Here is a 19,809-nt window from a genome sequence, read left to right as displayed (position 1 = left end):
TAATTTGCTTTTATTTTTTTAGTGATTGAATTAAATTTGAAATTTAAATAAATACCTTTTAAAAAAATTCTAAATTAAAAAATTAATTTAAATCTTAGAATTAAATTTAATTTCAAGAATTTCAAACCGCTAATAAACAGTAAAATCTTTATTTTTCTCTCATTTCTATTTAAATCCCTTACTGCCTACATTTACTAACATTTATGATTTTTAAAGTAATTTTTTATAATTATCTCAGGATAAAAGATGAAAAAATAATAGGAATAAAAAAAACATATCTCTTCTAAAAATATATAAATTAACTTCAAAACCATCACATAGATAAATTTATTTCATATCTTTGTCTTTTCACTGACACATATTTACATTTATTTTGTATTGTTTTATAAGAAACATTAACCAAATATAACCTAAATAATAATTATGTACTGTTTTTTAAATTACATTTAATTTAATTTTTTTTATATATCATTCATATATAATTTCTACGCTTATCAAATATTTTATCATCCCATGTTTGAATCACTTTATTACACATTTAACACTCCACTGCAAACAACTTAAAATATTACAACTATCCAAAGTATTTTATGTTAATTAGTCAAACAAATACTTCCTAACCGAACGAGAAATCATTTAAAAAAAAAATAGGAATCATAAATAAGATTTATTTGATTAATCAACTGAATTTGTTTTCTAAAAAGAATTCCATACAACTGGCCGCATGGATACTCCTAGCTGAAGGGGAAGTTTTTTAGAAAAAAAAAAAAAAGAAAGAAAGAAAAACGTTTATAAATCAAAGTAGAAGCACGTGAGAGGATGTTGACTAACTCCAGCCAGTAACAATTCAGTGGAGGTAGCCATCCCATCCATCAAGCATCGACGGTAAACGTTGAAAAAAGAGAGGGCTACATTAGTAATTTCAAGTACACAAATCACGGAATCATTGTCTGAACTCCAATCCTGATAGACTCTTTGTCCTTATATGTCAGCATTAGCTTGGTTTCTCTAAACTAGCCTTGATCACTTCCTCTATTTACCTCTGCCACATTAACGTCATGCTTTTACCACTTGCAGACAAATTTCTTACTGCCCAGTTGGTATCCAAAGCAAAATCTCTCTTTTCCCCTTTCCTCTGGGCTCTAAGCTGCAACTTTTCTTCTTCTTTTACAGCTCTCTTCTTTTCACAGAGAGCGAAACCTTTATATATCAATGGCTCTTTTGGCAAATTGATCTTTCTTTCTTTTCTTCCCTCCCTCCCTCATTTGATCTCATTTTTTGGGCCTTTAAAGATTAGTTTTTTTGTTAAGAATGAAGTCTTCAACTCGGCTTGACTCGGCCGTTTTTCAACTCACTCCAACTCGAACCAGGTAATCTACTCTTTTCTTTTACTTTACTCTCTGTGCATGTGTAGCTTAACTTCTTCCAGTATTTGTAACATTTTTGTGTAAGCTTTCAGGATTCTGTTATTATATTAATTATCACCTTTTATTTCTTTTGAGCAAAAATACTACTCACTCAATGCTCGAGTACTCAATCATAAACCAGCTTTCTTTTCATTTTTTTTGGGTTTTATGAGTTGATTTCTGTATTCATTGGAAACCTTTTGCTTCTTGAAAAGATCTGGGTTCGTGAGTATAAAGCTAATGATGTATTTCATGTTAACATTTAGTTGTGAATTATTTTCAAGTTTTGAAGCTTTACTAGTCAACATTTCAGAGCTCAAGCCATTGACTAATGGGTTGTAAATTTTCCGGCGAAAATTAACTTGAATTTTCCTGTATTTTTTATCAGGTGTGATTTGATTATATGTGTAAATGGGAAGATAGAGAAAGTAGCTTCTGGGTTGGTACAGCCATTTCTTGACCACTTGAAAACTGCTCAAGATCAAGTGGCCAAGGGGGGCTACTCAATAATTCTTGAGCCTGGAAGTGATGCAACGTGGTTCACGAAAGGAACAGTTGAGAGGTTCACATTGTTTTCTAATACTTTTAAATATCACTTATTGTTGTTTTAGTGGTGGCAGTGAGTATTGATCTTTGATATATATAATTTCTTGGTTTTGATCGAGAAAATGCATGAATGTTTGTTCCAAACGAAGTTTAATTAAGAGTTTGGAAAGATAGAGAGAAAAGATAATACTTGAATGAGAAATGGTTGAGACAAAGATAAACTACAAATAACATGATATAGATGTTTCCTATATCTGCTATTGCCAAATGACTATCTCGTGAAAGAGGGTTTGAACTTTATGTGATTTGCCACTGTACATTTTATTTAATAATGAAATTGGTTTGATTTCTTGATCATAATTTGATTTGCAGTTTTATGTTGTCAGCTTTAAGTGAGTTTTGAGCTTCTCAAGCATAATTGATGCAAATCTTGGTTTTATTTTGCCTCCAAATCGATGTTGCGAACTAATTTGTTTTGTTCATATAGATTTGTTCGCTTCGTGAGTACACCAGAGGTGTTGGAACGGGTTTACTATTTAGAATCTGAGATCTTGCAGATTGAAAAGGGAATTGTGATTCAAAGCAACAATGATATGGGGTTGAGCTCAGTAAGTAAAATCATGAAGCACCTCATGATGCAAAGTCAGAGCCTAGAATTCAATTTTGGTTGTCCTTTTTTGTCCACAGGTAGAAGATCATCAAGCAAAACCTGTAGAGCGCGTTGAAGGTACTGTTGCAAAAGAATTTTGGCCTTGTGTTTTTCTTTGTATTAAAAACTCTTTTACGATCATGTCTTCTGCTTCTAGTGTTTTCATAATTTTCTTTCTAAACTGTGGTCAATAAAACTTTGTTCTTCTTCTTTGTTTTTATATCCTTTCTGGTGGGTGTAAGGAGGGGGGCATTTCTTTTTAAGTATATTTACCTAGTAGTCTTTCATTCTTTTCTTTTTTTTATTGTTTATTCTTGCTGTTATGTAGTTACGGTAATGATAATAACGTGTTTGATCACATTTTCTATCCTAAGAACTAAATGGTTAAGAATATAATTGTCTTGCTGCGGTGCTGTTTTTTGTTGGTTTTTGGATTATATTGGATGACTTCTGACAGGTAGCAAGCCTCTGACAGATTCTAGTGAGGAAAAAGCCATTGTCCTTTATAAGGTAATTGGTCACTAATAATCCTTATCACATAGTGAATTATTGGCATTTTCTTTCTTTAATTTCATCTCTTTGCGTTCTTGCAGCCTGGCTCACATCCACATGAAGCAGATGGGTCGACTGTGCAGGAAGGAAATTCCAAGTAAGTATCATAATTCCCATGAGTAACTCGATAGAGAAAAAGAAGTTAATTTATGAAAGGAAGTTGATTGCTTCAAAATTGACATACCTGATTGCTGTCATGAGTAACAAATAACAAGATTATGATGAAAAAAGAAGTTATGTATAATTGTTAAACTTTTACTTCAAAATCACAATCCTCAATGTGACTATTCATTTCAATTTCCTAAAGATCTATGGGCCAATTTGCAGTTATACATTACCAAATGCATTTCAGTTCCCTACTGCAAATTTCATTATCATTGCCTTCTTCTACCCAATTTAAAATCCTACATAAAGGGTATTAGAAGTTGTATCATGATTTCAAGACACATAACAAGAGTCATATAAGATTGCAGGGTAAAATTGCTTTCTTGTCCTGCAAAACCTCTATATTATCTTCATTTTCTGTAATTGTAATGCAGATTCACAGAATGCCAAAAAGTTTGTTGTTAAGGAGCATGTTGCTCTTATTCTTGAAATAATAATTGTAGTTGATGAAGAGTGACCAGACTAGTACCATATCAAAATGTGATAGTTTCATGACTGCTAGCATCTCTAAGTGTAATCCATTGTTTACGTAGATTCACAAGCAAAATCAAGAGTATTAATCAAATACTGCATTTGGTTTGTGTATGCTAGGGTTCAGCTTATGAAAGCTCTGGAGACACGAAAAACTTTGCTGCAGAAAGAGCAGGGCATGGCCTTTGCACGTGCTGTGGCTGCTGGTTTTGACGTTGATCACATGGCACATTTGATATCATTTGCTGAAAGTTTTGGAGCCTTACGCTTGATGTAAATAGCTTTTTTTATGCATTTTCTATATTTTGTTTTCACGTTGACCACAAATTGGTCTGTGGTATAGCTATATTTCCTAGAGGATAATCTCTAATGTGGTTTCATTCATCAATGTCAACAGGGATGCCTGTGTCAGATTCATGGAATTATGGAAAAGAAAGCATGAAACTGGCCAGTGGGTTGAGATTGAAGGAACTGAAGCAATGTCTAGCAGGTCTGACTTTTCTTCCATGAATGCGTCGGGCATTGTTCTTTCTAATACAATAAACAAGCAGTGGCCTGAAACTCCCGATAGTAAAAGGAAAGCTGGTGCTGACCCAAGTGCAGGTACGAACTCAAAATGTAAGTACCCTAAAAATGAAGAGTTACTCTATTGTCATTGCCACTCAATTACATGTCTCACTATCTGATGGAAATTAAATGTCATGGGAATCGGGAAGGAATACAACTGATACTGATTTAAGTAAACCTCTCAAGGAGTGGAAAAGCCCAAGACCTGACCTCAGCCCTACTTAAACAAACAACTGACTGTAATCTACTGGACTGGCTAACTTTAAGGGCTGATGGATTTGCGCACCCTTTTTTTTTTTAGAATAATGCTTTCTTTGTATCAAGAACAAAGGTGCAGCTATTGAGGTCAACATCACATAGGGTGTTCCAATAGCAGCTAAAAAAATTTGGACAAAAGAAGGTCCAGTAGTGCGAAAATTTTCTTATAAGCATGCATGTTTAAAAATGGTGAACAAGGAATGTCCTCGCCGTAATTATTTGAGGCGATGAATTTCATTTATTTTTTTGTTTTCCTTAAAAATTCAATTATTGAACAATTTTCAACTAATCTGCCAGATGAGCGGCCTCCAACAGATCAACAACAATCACCAGGCCAACAGGAGTGTTTTCAAGGCCAGTTTCCACATCCTATGTTTCCTCCTTGGCCCATTCATTCTCCCCCTGGAGCAGTGCCTGTCTTTCCAGGTTATCCCATGCAAGGCATTCCTTACTACCAGAATTATCCAGGAAATAGCCCGGTTTTTCAGCCACCATATTCATCAGGGGAGGATGCTAGAATCAATGCTGGTCAAAGAATGAGTCACAGAAGGCATTCGATGGATAGCAATACTGAACCTGAAGCTTGGGAAGTGGATGCTTTGAGAACAAGATCTCAGGATGAGACAGAAGAGAAGGAAACTTCAGGAGGTCGAGAACCTCGGAGGAGGAAGGGAAGTCGTTCAGGTAAAAGACAATCAGGTACAGTTGTTATTCGGAACATCAACTACATTACTTCAAAGAGACAGGAGGCATCTGGTAGTGAATCTCAATCAGCTTCTGGTTCTGAAAATGACGAGGAAGATGAAGTTTTATTGAACACCACTCCGAATGCCAAGCATAGGAACTCTCTGAGATCCTCAAAAAGGAAGGGAAGCCATAAAAAATCTGTGGATAAACTGAACTCATCAGATGTGGCTAGAACATCTTATGGGAAGGAGGATGATGGTGAACACTGGAAAGCATTTCAAAATTATTTGCTAAAAGATGCTGATGAAGCTGAACGTGCTGTTGATCAAGGCATGTTTGCAATGGAAAAGAATGTTTGAGCAAAAAGGCGACAAAATACAATGGGTGATGATCCTTTAGTTATTGATGGACGAGATCCAGGTGATATTCAAGAAGGGAATGTGACCGATATGCAGAAAATTAGTGGAAACTGGACCCGCATGACTAATGCATCAAAAGATGAATTGTTGATATCAAGAAGAATGGGCCAGCCTAATGATGGTACAGGGTTTGTAAATGGTCAAATGGATCTACAGTCTGTGGATATAGATGGCGGGAGAGGTCGGTATAGGATGAATGCAAATGATGATTTTGTAATTCATGGACGAGAAAACAAGTCAGGTTATAGAAGTTCATCATCAGATCCACTAGCTATTAATGATTTTGAGACTGCAAAAGGTGATCTGGACAGGAGATCATCCAACAATATGGATGACGATTCATATGTAGTTTCACTACGGTCAACATCACTAGATCAAGTTGTAACTGAGGGAAGAAACATTATTGATGTGGATTCTGAGTTCCCATCAACCGCTCAGAAGACAGAAAACTTATCTAACAGGGTTGGAAGCCAAGTCAAATATGAACCAGATGATTTAAGTTTGATGCCTGAACGTGGGACAGAAAACGGATCAATCGGTTATGATCCTGCTTTAGATTATGATATGCAGGCCTCACTACATAAGAAAAATAAGGTGGTAACTGGGCAAGGCTCTACTAAGTCAGACAAGTACCGGAAACCTAAACTCATTCCAGATACTTCAGATAGGAAGAAGACAGTAGGACCAATAAGGAAAGGAAAGCCTTCAAAGTTGAGTCCTTTGGATGAAGCAAGAGCCCGTGCTGAGAAGCTAAGAGCATTTAAAGCTGATCTCCAGAAAATGAAGAAAGAGAAGGTACTTTTCCTTGACCTTTTAGTGAGCACTCAACTCCACAATGAAAGTCTGAATACTTTCAGCAAAGTGGGGTGCTGATCTAGGCTCCAGCCAGTGCTACCATGGGTTAGTTCTATCTTCCCATGGGGGATGATTTATCTATTTTACTAGCTAGCTCATCAGGAGTTATCCTCAGATTTGGAATTTCTTTTCTTTTTCAGGAAGAAGAAGAGATTAAACGACTCGAAGCTTTGAAATTAGAGAGACAAAAGAGAATTGCTGCTAGAGGCAGTTCCACTACAGCTCTGCCAGCATTGCAGCAAACCAGAAAACAATTGCCAACAAAACTTTCCCCAAGCTCTCACAGAGGATCAAAATTCAGTGATTCAGAGCCTGGATCCTCATCACCTCTGCAAAGGTTCTCCATCAAAAGTGTTTCCGCAGGATTGGGTGATTCTCAGAAAGTCTCTAGGTCCAGCAAATTGAGCACTGGACCTAGCACAGCTGGAAATAGATTAACTCTGTCATTATCGTCATTGTCTGAATCAAAGAACAACAAAAGTGGTGTAACACCTGATTCAAAGGCATCGATGGCTAGGATTAGAAGATTATCAGAGCCAAAAGTAAGTAGCAGTAATCATGCTTCAATTAAACCACGAAAAACTGGACCAGTACTGAAACCAAAATTATCCAGTGGGACTGAGAGCAAGAAAATATCTGCCATCATGAACCATGATAAAAGCAAGGCAGCATCTCTTCCAGAACTGAAAACCAAAACCACTAAAGGGCATGATTTTGCCCCTGGCAATTCAGCAGCAAAAGAAATTCCACAGAAGATGCACGAAAGCAAGGCCATTGCAACTTCAGAGAGCACTGAACTGAAACAGAATGGAAACAAAATTTCACATCATAGTGATGAGGATGACAACCCAATAATTGAGAAGACTGTTGTTGTGCTCGAGTGTGAGAAGCCCTCCATTCCATATGTACAAACAACAGAGCACAAAATAGAAGTACAAGATGGATACTCTAATAACTATAAATTAGGGGAGAAAACAGAGACTGTGGTGGATTATGCTGCTATTCGAGCACCAGTTTCACCACTTACCATGGATGGGATTGGTAGAAAACACACTGAGCACCAGTTACCAAAGCACCCTGGGCTTCATGAGGTAAGTGACTAGAAATGGTTGACTGGTATATCAATGCGCGTTACATGTAAAATAATTGTCATGTAATTTCATCTTGGAGATTTAAGACTTGGACTAAGAACGCAGTGCATTTGAAATGAAGATAGTAGTATAAGATTGGAAGTGTTCTTATAGCAGATATGTAGTTTTGAAATCTATTATGTTATGTTTTATTACTGGATTATACAATACATCACAACCAGTTAATAGCTCCTTTCATGTCTCAATGGAAATCCTGTGAATTGTAATGAACCTCCTTTACTGATAAATGAAACTTATAGCAAAGGTTCATCTAAGTTTATCTCTTTTCTTAAAACCTCCTGGCTGCTGTAATTATTTCTACTAAGTCCCAGAATCAATGTGATAATCTGCTTCTGATAATCTTCTCATCAGGAACATAGACTAATATTTTGCCTCTGAATGGCAACGCAAACTTCTGTATTGTTGTAAATTCTGCACTCTTGGATATGAGTAAACCATTTTTTTTTTTGCCGCGTTGGAAATCTGTTTCATGATTTGATGTTTGTTATGTATCATCTTCTGTTCTCAGGCTGCATCTGTACATGCAAGTCATTCAGAGAAGGAATCACCAAAGCTTGCAAGCACCATTGTTGAGAAGCCCTACCATGCCCCTTATGCTCGGGTCTCATCTTTGGAAGATCCATGTACTGGAAATTCCGAATATGGCAAAGGACCTCCATCAAGCATAACAGATTCAGCAGGCGCAGAGACCATTAAAGCTCACGTGTCTGGTTTAAAAAGCTTGAAACTAGAAGAGATCCCTGAAGCATTGGAGAAGCCTCATACAAAGGAATCATCAAAAGGGTTTCGACGATTGCTGAAGTTTGGAAGAAAGAGTCATACTACAGGTGAACGTAGTGCAGAAATAAATCATGTCAGTTTGAATGGGTCCAAGACAGATGATAATGCTGCCTCTTCCAGTGAAGGTAAGAGCAACTATACTTTTGCCCCTGCTTTTAGTGAATAGTTGAACCCGAAGTTCCTTGGACTGCTTAGTGGTTCCACTGAATATGACTATCCATGAAACATTTAGTGAGCAAATGGTGTCATAAAATTCTTTCAGCTAAGTCTAGTTTGAAAGAATATTCCACATGATATTGGTAAAGTTTGAACCAAAACTAATTAGCTTTTTGCTGTTAATGCGTCCAACATAGTTCATTTCTTTTCTAGACAGAATAACATCGTCTCAACTTCAATTTTTGTTTTTTGATATCAGAAATCATTTTAAAAATTTATGCGTGAACAGGAACTGGTGCATTTTAAACATCTGTGCCTTATCAAGATTAATTTTTTGGTCGGCAAAGCATTTATCTTAAAGAAATACTTTGCAAACAGAGGTGACTGTAAATTTTGCGTGCCCTCTGTCTAATTTTACTATCTGAGGCTTGTCAGTAGAATTTATAAATCATTCAAATTGTGTCCACAGGCTGTGTTAACTGATTGACTGTACAATGATGATGGTTATAACTAAATACTCCAAGGATGAGTTTTATGCAGATAAATAAATTTAAGTGCAAGCCTTAATCATGATTAATCATATTTACTTTCCACAAGATCACTATCAATTTTTGGTTGTTGCACCAGTTCATACATTGAAGAATCTTATCTCTCAAGATGAAACCCTCACTGCTGGCTCCAATCAAAAGAGTAAGCTCTCTCCTATGCCCACATCAAACTCATCATATAGCTCTGTTGTTCATAGATTTAGGTGTCACTAAGATATAAAAAAACTTGGCTGCAGCTTCTCGTCACTTCTCATTGCTATCGCCCTTCCGAAGTAAGACAGGTGAAAAGAAGTTGACTACTTGATAGCTGATATGTGGATGTACCAAAGCAGAAAGCTGGTCTTGTTTTGCACCATTTTTTTGTGCTTTGTTGATTTCATGTCTTGTAATTGAAAGAAAGGTATGTTAGTTTTATTACGCATATCGGTCAATGTACATTCACATTCAATTTCTAAATTTCTTTTGATTCATTAGGTTGTTGACTTGTTTCTCCCACTCTTATTAAAGTACGACAGTGTTGATAGATTGTTAGAGGTCTTTGACATGGCTTACTTGGAATAAGATATCCTGGAATCTTCACAAATGTAAGGCAAAAGCCACAACAAAGAGCAAAACGAATCTCCCCAAAAGCTGAGGAGGTTTTGGGAGGAAATGGCTCCATCTAGGATTTTGTAGACTTCTTGTCCAAACTAAGGTACACCAAGAAGCAATGCGGGAATATGTATCCAATCACTTGTTGCTATAGGCACTAGCACCAAAACTTCTGTGGAATCTGCTTACTGTTGGCATCTGGCTACTTTTGTTAGTAAAGTTAAAATTTTCCTTAACTGAATCAAAGTGGAAATCTAATGTTGTCACATTTTAGCTGAAAAAAAAAAAAAACTTCGAAGTATAAATTCTTCGATAGTGAAATTATAAATTACAACTGTCAATCGCATGCTTCTGCCATGTCGAATGGAAAATGACAAGGAGCCTATTGTGTTATCATACAAAGCTGAAACGGTGATTTTCTATCATTGAAAATTTTTTATTTTCCTATTGCTTCCAAGAGTTCGCGCTGCATATGTGCCTGCCAGATCAAGATTCTGGAGAAAACACATGTTTTAATCAAAGCGAATAACAATGCATGAAATGTTGCTTTTGCTCATTCTAGTTAAAGCCTCCTTCGCCAAGCACTCGGCAGCCTCTTGGGGATCCTCCAAGTGCCCGATGAGATGCACTGCTTCTTGATTATTCATAGTCTGGATAAATATCAAAGTTAAGCGAATGTCTCTAATTGTACGATAATTATTAGGGCAGATGGAGTGTATGTGACGGTAATTAGATGTATCTAACCTCCCATATGCCTGTGCTTGCTATGATGACAAACTCAGTATCAGAGTCAATCCTTTCAGCGCTAACAGCAAGCTCGGAGCCTTTCGATTTCTTGGTGCTTGCTGCATCGCTGGATTTCCACGATAACATGCGTCCTGGATGAACAAAATAGCACCGGGTATCAGATCACGGAGGTATATATATAACTGTTAGATTGCTTTTCTATTGCATGTAGACGCCCATGTCATTAATTTTCCGTTTTTTTTTAATTTTTTTTCTGGATGACCAAAAACCCTTCTGTAACTTTCAGGTGAAACAATGTAGAGTGCGCAGCTTATTAAAGTTTTCCGCATCACTCCAGCAAATATCGTTGATCCTATCAGGCGTTGTACTTTTTTTTTAAAGAAATTCTTAAAAACGTTTGGGTTACGCTGTCTGATCAGAATTTAATAGCATATACATCCACTTTAGTTGGAAAAAGACTGGAGTAAGGAGTGCTCCGTACCGGAAAAGAGCCTGCGAGACCAATGCCTTCTGGCTGTTTGCTGGTGCTTGCTTTTCATCTGATGAGCCACGCCGTCTCTGCACACTACAACTCTGAAGTCACCCATGTTAGCTGTCACAAGCTTCTCTCTGTTGATCACCATAACAGATGCCGCGCCTGCTTTCAATGCCTCAACTGGCTTCTGTGTCTCCCTGATCTTTGCTCTTGCAGCAAGAAACGCTTTTCTCATCATCTCCTTGCTCTTTGTCGTTATCTGAGACTGCAAGCCATCTTGTAATGTCACATAGCTATAGACAAAGACTTGAAAGTGAAACAAGTACATCTTAAATGTTCTTTAATGATCACAGTTACATGCATAATGGTTCTGCTTGCAGGTTCATTAGTTGACTTTCTTCAGTAACAAAATTGTAAACGAGAAGTTTCCATGCTTTTTTGCCTTGTATGCTACTGCACAGCTAAATGACCTGCACCTTTTCATTTGGGCATGATTTCAGCTGTGAAGGTCAATGCATTAGCATAATTTCCAAGTCAGTGATCACAACTTTTTTTCAGTGTTACTCGTCATTTTGTCGTACTATGATATTTGTGCGCATGAAAGAAAGCATGAGAATGAGCAAGCATTGGATGTCATCTTGATTACCTCGCTGGGGTTCCTATAAAACAGGTGAGATTGCAGATAGTTGCTGACTCCATGTCCAATTTGTGCATCGGAAATTCCGAAATACCATAACTCCAGCTCCGCTATTTGCTCTCTTTGAACCACTACAGAGTCAGAGTCTGACTCAACTGCACCACCTTTAAACGACTGATCCTCCACGACATGATATCCATGCGTTATTGGCATCATCCATGAAGCCTTCTTTGCCATGCTAGCCGTTCTTTTCTTGCGCCAATTTCCAATAAGAGAGCGTTTTAGCCGAAATGCCTGAAATTTTAACAAGCGCGTTAATGAAACGACCATTCCACACAACTTGACTTTCAATGGCAAACTCCAAAATCTCAAGTCTCCCAGTACCAAAAAATTGCTTTTGAACTTCACAGGGCCTTTCCTTGACAGTTTCAAAATCGTAGAAATACATGAATCATTGTTATACAAGCAAATATTTAAGGATTATGATCATAGCAGTTCCTGAATCGTTTTTATTGTTTGATACTGATTTCTTGTAGAATTGTAGCCATAAACACAATAAAAATGATCAACTCGATCTTAATCTGATTGTTCAAGAACTCGAGATAAGAAGACTACCCTGCCCAGTTGAATATGATCCTCAGAAAGTGAAAAATGAATCAAGATGAGAACCATACACAGCATGTTGGACGTATAAAAACTTAAAAGCAATCAAGAATTCAATTCCGCTGTTCACTTCTCACTACCTTTTGAACGTCAAGAATTACGAATAGACCACCATGAAACCTGTAGGCATACCTTGAGCTTTCGATGAAGATCTTTGAGTCCCATGTTTCTCCCTGGAAAACTGATGATAGAGACTGCTTTATGCATACCCTTGAACACGTAGTATTTGAAGGCCAAGATATATACACGTATACTATAAGCAAATCAAAAGGGAATGGTTTTGGAAAATTACAAGAAAGAGGGAAGCGGGGTTGGGGAGAGGGGTAGAGGAAGGGAAGGAGCCAGTCGTGCTTGGCAGAAGAAAGCTTTGGTGTATGCTTTGAAAATGAATCAAAAGAGAAGTTTGAAGTCAATCTAAGGTCTCAAGGTTTAAAAGACTATTATCAAGAAGTGCTCTTTGTTGGTCACTGTATTAAATGGGAAATTTAAGGGTTTTTATTTTATCTGTTGAAGAAAATTAAGGCTTATTACAGTCGGTTTCTACTTTCTGCCATTTTCGTTAAATGCCTTGTTGAACACATAATAATAGTCACATGTGCGACTCTTGTTCAGTTTTATCATAAATGGTCATCAAATTCGTTTGGCACTCTCTGATTAAATACTTATTTCGAGTTATATTTATTTTCAAACTATTAACTATTTAAATTTCAATAATTTAGCTAGTATGATCAAAACCTCAGGGGATATACATAACTGAATTGGTTTCAAGTTTTTTTTTTTGAAAAAAAAAAGATTTAAAATAACATTATGTTAAATTTATAATTTATTTTGTTCAAATAGCCTTATTTATTTAAAAAAAAAGATAAAACAATTTCATTTTGAAATATTAAGCAAGTGATGAAGGAAATGGCAAAAAACAATCTTGTCTTGAGCGACCTAACCTATTGGTAAAATAAGGCAATTCGTGCCTCTGCTTGCCGGCAATCGTCTTCGACGGTCAGAACAATGGGTAAACCGCATAACTTCAGCTTATGTTTTTTTTAATATTTTTTAAAAAGTATTTTTTATTTAAAAATATTAATTTAATATTTTTTTTATAATTTTAATGTATTGATATTAAAAATTAAAAAAATTATTTTAATATATTTTAGAGCAAAAATTTATTTTAAAAACTACTCATACACCACAATTCCAAACAACTCCTAAATATTTTACCAATAATAATATTTTTTTCATGTCATATATATTTGGAAAAATCTTCATTCATCTTTATAAGGATTGATATTCATTATATTTTTATGAATTAGGGAAAATAAAAAGACTTTAAATTATAATTTATTGCTGAATGAATCTTCTTCTTGTCATAAATGACGTTGGCTTAAGAAAATAGAAGTGGTAACATACACATCAAAGCATCATTTGGCTTCAAGTTTGCGACCATTTTCTAGTATATGAAAATATTAAATTATGATATGATAACGCTTTTGAAAACATAAACGGGTAAGGATGACGATGAATTCAAAGATTTCTCCTTTTGATAATGCCTTCCTCTGTTTTTATTTTCTTTAATGTTATGGTAGAAATTATTTTTTAAATTAGTTTTTTTTCTGTAATATATTAAAATAATATTTTTTTATTTTTTAAAATTTATTAAAAATAACACTTTTAAAACAAAAAAAATAAAATTGTGGGTTTGAATGTGATTTTTGGGCTGAGCATTCTTATATTTCTGTATAAAAGCTATCCATGGACTGTGTAGGTTGATCCAGGCCTTATATGTTTTTGGGCTTGTTAATGAATATAATTACTTTGGTTTTAAAAGTAAAGGAAGAAAGATAACAGGGAATGGCAGGCAGGTCAACAGAACTAAACCTAGATGAACAGGATCCCATATTACTTCCTTGTGCAGGCTTATATTACACAATGTCGGCTTATATTACATTAATTTTCATCTGATGCTATTGTATTCAGTAAAAATGCATTTTTTTCCCAGCTAGTTCAAAGATCAATGATCTTCCGCCATGTAAATGCATCTGAAGGTCTCGCCAAAAGTGACAGAAAGTTTAGTTCAAGTGGAAGAGTTTTTTATTTAAAAATATATTAAGATAATTTTTATTTTATTTTTAAAAATTATTTTTGATATCAACATATTAAAATGATTTAAAAATACTAAAAACATATAAAATTTTTTAAAAAAATTAATTTTTTTAAAACCACGGATTCAAGGGTTTTCAAACGGGCTGAAGTTATGGATCATGGTGTTCTTTGAAAAGGATCCTAGCTAATCTTAAGGATCGAATGCTCGGAAATCCTCATGGTCACAAGAAAACTAGTCGGGAGACAACACATTCCATTGTTGATTCTGCTGCATCTGATTTTATTGCTGCACAAACTGGTGATGGCGAAAATATTGCTGAATCTGAGGGGTCTGATAATGTACTTAAGTAATCACCCAACGATACTGGAGATTATTTCAACATGTAAAATTAACACAACAGCCTTTGCTGTTATGAAGATGCGTCGATCTCCTGATAAAATTAAGCATAAAGAGTGAGATTGAAATGTTCAACTAGCAGGAGCCATAATTTCGAGGTGATAGTACTGTTCGAGTAGTAAGAGCCATAATTTCAGATAAACCAAACGCAGTCAAGCTTGAAAATGGGAAGAGGCTGATTGGGGAATCGACATTTGGAACATTTAGATGCTATTGATATTTTATGAGACCATCTGTTAGATGATCTTGATAAAACTCAGATAACACGCATCGAGATTAAACATAAAAACACAAGGGTGAAACTGAAATTTTTTTTACCAATGCATGGGTGATATAATGAACTAGTCCAATAGAAAATTGATAACAAAAATAACCAAAGGTTATAAAATTAACAGTGCACTTGATAGAAATCATATTTAATAACAAATAAATAGAGCGGGATGTTTTTGATCGATGAAGGGTACCGGCATAATGTGTTTTTTGATCCATTAAGTAGCAGCACAATGCAGAATGCAAGTAAATCGTGACAACTTAATGCTGGCCAAGTAATAGTGACTTGAGGAGAACCCACAATTTTCAAAGCAAAAAAAAAAATAGCAAGAAGATCACAAAATATAAATAAGGTAGCATGATAAAATTGACCACAAAATCTTAAATGTATAGAAACTGCTCTTAATCTGGGAGTCAACAGGAAACCAACTGAAAAACATCCCGGTAAAACTTGGTATCATATTGATAACAAAATTTGAAGTCTCTAAACAGGTAACTCTTAAGCAGCATTTTCTTTCTTCAACTTTGCAAGTTCTTGCCTGATCAATCCACCCCTCTGCAAGTGCATATAACAAGATTATATTTGATTCAGAAAGAAAGAAAGTATCGAAATTACAAAATCATGAAAAAGAACTTTGCTGAAAGCACAGAGCCAACGACAATAAACATTATTACAAAATCATGCAAAAGAAGCTGAAAGCACAGAGCCAACGACAATAAATTTATCCAAAGTGAACAAAGAACTTAATATCAAACAATAGAATCAGAAGTTCTTAATATAATTCAAACCTAGTAAAATTAAGCTAGGAGAATCGATTTGGAAAGTAAAGCATTGTGATATTTCAAGAAACAATCATTTAAAGCACCATCACCAACCTTGATCTTAGCCAACATCAACTTGAACCTATCAAAGTCATTGAGAGCTGCCCTTCTCTGCTGGACAATCAGCCTTCTGCCCCAGGAGCTTTTCTCCCACTTGTTCTTAACATCTATCATCACAGAAACAACACAATTCAATGAATAGTAGGTATTAAGAGCACACATGACCCTCAAATTTCAGCAAAATTATTGTCCATACCAGCCTTCTCCATAGCTTCAATCAAAGCCTTCTTCTTTGGAACCCGGTTGATCTCAATCTTAATATCGGTAAGTGAAAGCCTCTTGAAGTTCATTTGGCTCCTCACCATATCCGGGGCATCAACTAGAGCCTGTAAATAAAAGACATACAATTGCAATCAATGTTAGGTGACCAATCCGACGTCTGAACAAAAAATCACAGAACCAAAAGACATTTGTCAAAAACTAAACACACATCCTAAACAATTTCATGAATACTAAACACCGTCAAAGACGTAAACTTCTGAATAAAAATTACATACATAACACTGCTTTCCTTGGACCATCTACATTAATCTTAAACATCCTACGCTCCATAGAAATTCAAACTCTAACGCTTACAAGAAACAGAACAATCACGCACAGACGAAGTAACAGCATACATTAAAAAAATTATTACAATGCCGTTATGCATTTCAAACTCTAATTTTTAATGGGTATTCTTTAATGCCATGTTCGATTCCTTAGGCCTTAAAAAAATGCCTTTCGAATGAGTCTAGCAAAACGCTTCTCGATTTTCGATTTCTATATCGTTTCTTCATGACCAAAAAAAATAACAGGAAAAATAGAAGCAAAAGAAGCAGTAAGCATTAGTTAAGAAACATGAGAGAGAAAGAGAGAGACGTACGCGGTTCTGGTCGATGACATCGACGATGACAACGAGCCTGCCGTATTCTTTTCCATAGTTGACAAGAGCTACCCTCCCGATCTCCACGTATCTCTTGAAAGGCTACAGACCGAATCACAAACACGAAGTAATTGCCGTCAGATTAAGAGAGACATGAGAGAGTCGCAGAGTTGAAGAGAAAGAGAGAAGAAGCTCACCATGTTCGGTTCGTGCGGTGTGTGCGACCGTGAAAGCAAAGAGAGAGCTAAGGAAGATGCAGAAATGACAAGGGGTTAGGGTTTTTTTCCTTTTATATACTTAGTTTTGTAGAATATCTTGGGCCGTCCCATTTAGGGTTTGGATTTGGCTTTACGGATTGGTTCCGAGCTGGTAAAAGCTATTGGGTCTTATGAGGTTCTGCGGATTCGGACAGGACCTATTATTAGGCCATAGAATGCTAGTGACTTTGGGCTTCGTTACGAGTGTTTTCTGTTTTTCTCCTTTTTTTACGAGTTGTTTTGGTGGTACCCTTTTAAGTTTTTAATTATTTTTTTATCTTCTAAAAGAAACTTGTTTTTTTTAAAGAATTATAAGTAAAAATTATTGGATAAAAAATCAAAAACTAATACCGGTGGTATTTTCCGTAGTTTTAAAATTTTATGATTGATTTTTTTCAGGGTTTTTTTTTTTAATTTCCTGTTTTAGATAATTGATCCATATCTTGAAGATTTTATTTTATTTTTATTGAGTTTTTATGTTTTCTAAAACTGAATTTTAGGTTATAAGCTAAAATTATAAGCTAGCAATGTTAAATAAGTCCTCTTAGCACCGAGTGAAATCTTAGATCATCAGCCTAACATGAAACCATTAATTCCGAGTGTGTTTTACATGATTTATGCTTAACTTGGAGTCATAATTCAAAATTAATTTTTCATAATTAATTTAAAATAAAAACAAGTTTAGATGGAAGGGTGTCCTGTAAGAAAATAACTCAGAACAACTATTTAAAGAAGAACAAAAGCCATCTCCTTAAGCTGCTGTGACAAGAACAAACTTATAGCTGTAGCAAGATCTAAGAACCTAGAAGGATGGTAAAATGATGATGCTCTTATAACTTGCGCCTCTGACATTACAAATCTCTGTCTAATATAGCTAAATCCATACTAAAAGAAAAGCCAATGGTGAATCATCAACGATTCAACCTTACTAGTTTAGATCATTGACCATAGCATTGATGGCAACAGCGAGGAGAAGGCACCTTCGATCGCATCATTATATTCTAACACAGCAAGATTTCTTCAGACAGGCCAAACATGAGAAATATAAAACATTAAGACACTTCTTTCACAGGTTGTAATGAACGCATTTCCGTGGTATGAAGGCATGTTTTGGCATGAAATGTGTGCAGACTAGACAATGGATGCACATTCACAAGTCATTTTCTATCCCTGACCATACCCTGTCTTCTTAAGCTAGATAGGAACAGAACCCTAACCTGTCAGCAGCCTCCCCCACCCTATGTAAGTCTCTGCCAAATAGGCATGTTCAATTGAAATACTGAAGTAAGTTCTTTCATTATTCTAACACTGAGATAATCCACCACAACGTAACATATCAGAACCTTCTACATTCATCCCAAAAAAGAATCCCTAGCTTCTGTCTTATCTTCTTTATCTCAGGAGCATCTAAAATCTATATTCTACTTGAATTATGCCCTTCAGCGGTTGCGTTTTGCACTTTTTGAGGGCTGCTAAACTGCTGGTTTATATCAACTGTCAAAAGAATTGATTCCCCTTTTAGCTTGTAATTCTTCTATTCCTCGATGAGGCCAAATCGGATGGAATTTTTTCTTATCCTAATCTTTTTTTTTCTTATTTCTTTTAGATTTTTAATGTGCATTCCGTGTTGAAGTATCTCAAGGTCGTTTTGTAATTAATCATTTGTCGATGGCTTTTAGAGATTTGATTAGAATTATATGTGACAGTCTTGTTCTTTCTGTACAATGATCATAAGAATTTTGACGAACTGGATTCATTGAGCCAGATCATCAATGTCATAAATGCCTAATTCTACTACTTGTTGGAAAGGTAATTTTTTATTACTTCATTAAATAAGCACCCGTTCCTTGGAAAAAAAGAAGTTAGCAAAATCTTTTATCTTAAACTTGATTGTTTGTCGAAAAATAATTTTTTTTAAAAATAAATTTTTAAAAAGTAAAATTCAGGAAAGTAAATTATTTTATGATATTTAGTAAAATTTAGGAAAGTAAATTATTTTATGATATTTAGTAATATAATAAAAAAATAAGTTAAAAAACAGTTTCTAGTATTTGGTTATATCATAAAAAATAAGTTGGAAAATAACTTATTAATATTTTATTTTTTAAAAATTTATTAAAATAATAAAGAATAAATCTTACAAATTAATAATTAAATGAGAATGAAATTGAAAAAAATATAATTTCATAAATTATCTCAAATAAAATAAATACTAATCAAAATAATAGAGATCAAATCTAATTTTTTTTAAAAAAAAAATAAAAGATGAAGAAATTAAAATAATAAGAATCAATATTTTATAAATTATTTCAAATAAAATAAGTAATAATCAAAAGAATGAGGACCAAATTTAATAAATAAAAAATTTCAATAAAAAAATAAGGAAAAAACAAATAGTAATTATAAAAATAAGGACCAAGGTTAATATAAAAATTAAATTTTAAGAGATGAAATTGAAAAATAAATATTTAAAATAAAATATATATAGTAATAAAAAGTTTAAGGATCAAATCAACAAATAATGACATTTCTAAATTTTTCATAACTTCCAGAAAGTGTTTTTCGTTTAAATTTTTCAGGAAAATATTTTTCTAAAAACCAAGCCAAATTTTTTTTTGACTGAAAAGTATTTTTCGTTGACTAACTTTTTTAGCGGCAAATAAACACCAAAAAGTTTAGAAGATGACTTTCCGAAAATCACTTTTCAAAAAACAAATACAG

General features: G+C 34.7%; 3 protein-coding genes across 3 annotated transcripts; 1 reads left to right on the top strand and 2 right to left on the bottom strand.

Annotated features, from left to right (window-relative positions):
* The first annotated feature begins 1,079 nt into the window (after positions 1 to 1,079).
* LOC105129435 (uncharacterized) lies at positions 1,080 to 9,750 on the top strand. Its single transcript, XM_011031505.1, is given in 13 exon segments — positions 1,080 to 1,370; positions 1,795 to 1,968; positions 2,440 to 2,560; positions 2,640 to 2,679; positions 3,059 to 3,111; positions 3,195 to 3,250; positions 3,910 to 4,062; positions 4,187 to 4,392; positions 4,912 to 6,515; positions 6,716 to 7,666; positions 8,235 to 8,631; positions 9,290 to 9,352; positions 9,447 to 9,750. Coding segments are annotated over 13 exon segments (3,945 nt in total). The 5' UTR covers positions 1,080 to 1,311; the 3' UTR covers positions 9,515 to 9,750.
* A 329-nt stretch (positions 9,751 to 10,079) lies between these two features.
* LOC105129436 (putative protein phosphatase 2C-like protein 44) lies at positions 10,080 to 12,739 on the bottom strand. Its single transcript, XM_011031506.1, has 5 exons — positions 12,456 to 12,739; positions 11,670 to 11,954; positions 11,030 to 11,288; positions 10,546 to 10,679; positions 10,080 to 10,451 (listed from the first exon to the last, which is right to left on the bottom strand). The coding sequence occupies exons 1-5, from the start codon at positions 12,528 to 12,530 to the stop codon at positions 10,314 to 10,316; spliced, it is 891 nt and encodes a 296-aa protein (XP_011029808.1). The 5' UTR covers positions 12,531 to 12,739; the 3' UTR covers positions 10,080 to 10,313.
* A 2,589-nt stretch (positions 12,740 to 15,328) lies between these two features.
* LOC105129434 (60S ribosomal protein L14-1) lies at positions 15,329 to 17,142 on the bottom strand. The gene is made up of 5 exons (XM_011031504.1): positions 17,029 to 17,142; positions 16,832 to 16,933; positions 16,166 to 16,295; positions 15,964 to 16,076; positions 15,329 to 15,643 (listed from the first exon to the last, which is right to left on the bottom strand). The coding sequence occupies exons 1-5, from the start codon at positions 17,029 to 17,031 to the stop codon at positions 15,587 to 15,589; spliced, it is 405 nt and encodes a 134-aa protein (XP_011029806.1). The 5' UTR covers positions 17,032 to 17,142; the 3' UTR covers positions 15,329 to 15,586.
* Between the last annotated feature and the right edge of the window lie 2,667 nt (positions 17,143 to 19,809).

Source organism: Populus euphratica, unplaced genomic scaffold, assembly GCF_000495115.2.
Source record: "Populus euphratica unplaced genomic scaffold, PopEup_1.0 scaffold18.1, whole genome shotgun sequence".
Taxonomy (NCBI): domain Eukaryota; kingdom Viridiplantae; phylum Streptophyta; class Magnoliopsida; order Malpighiales; family Salicaceae; genus Populus; species Populus euphratica.
This window is presented reverse-complemented; position numbering and strand designations above follow the sequence as displayed.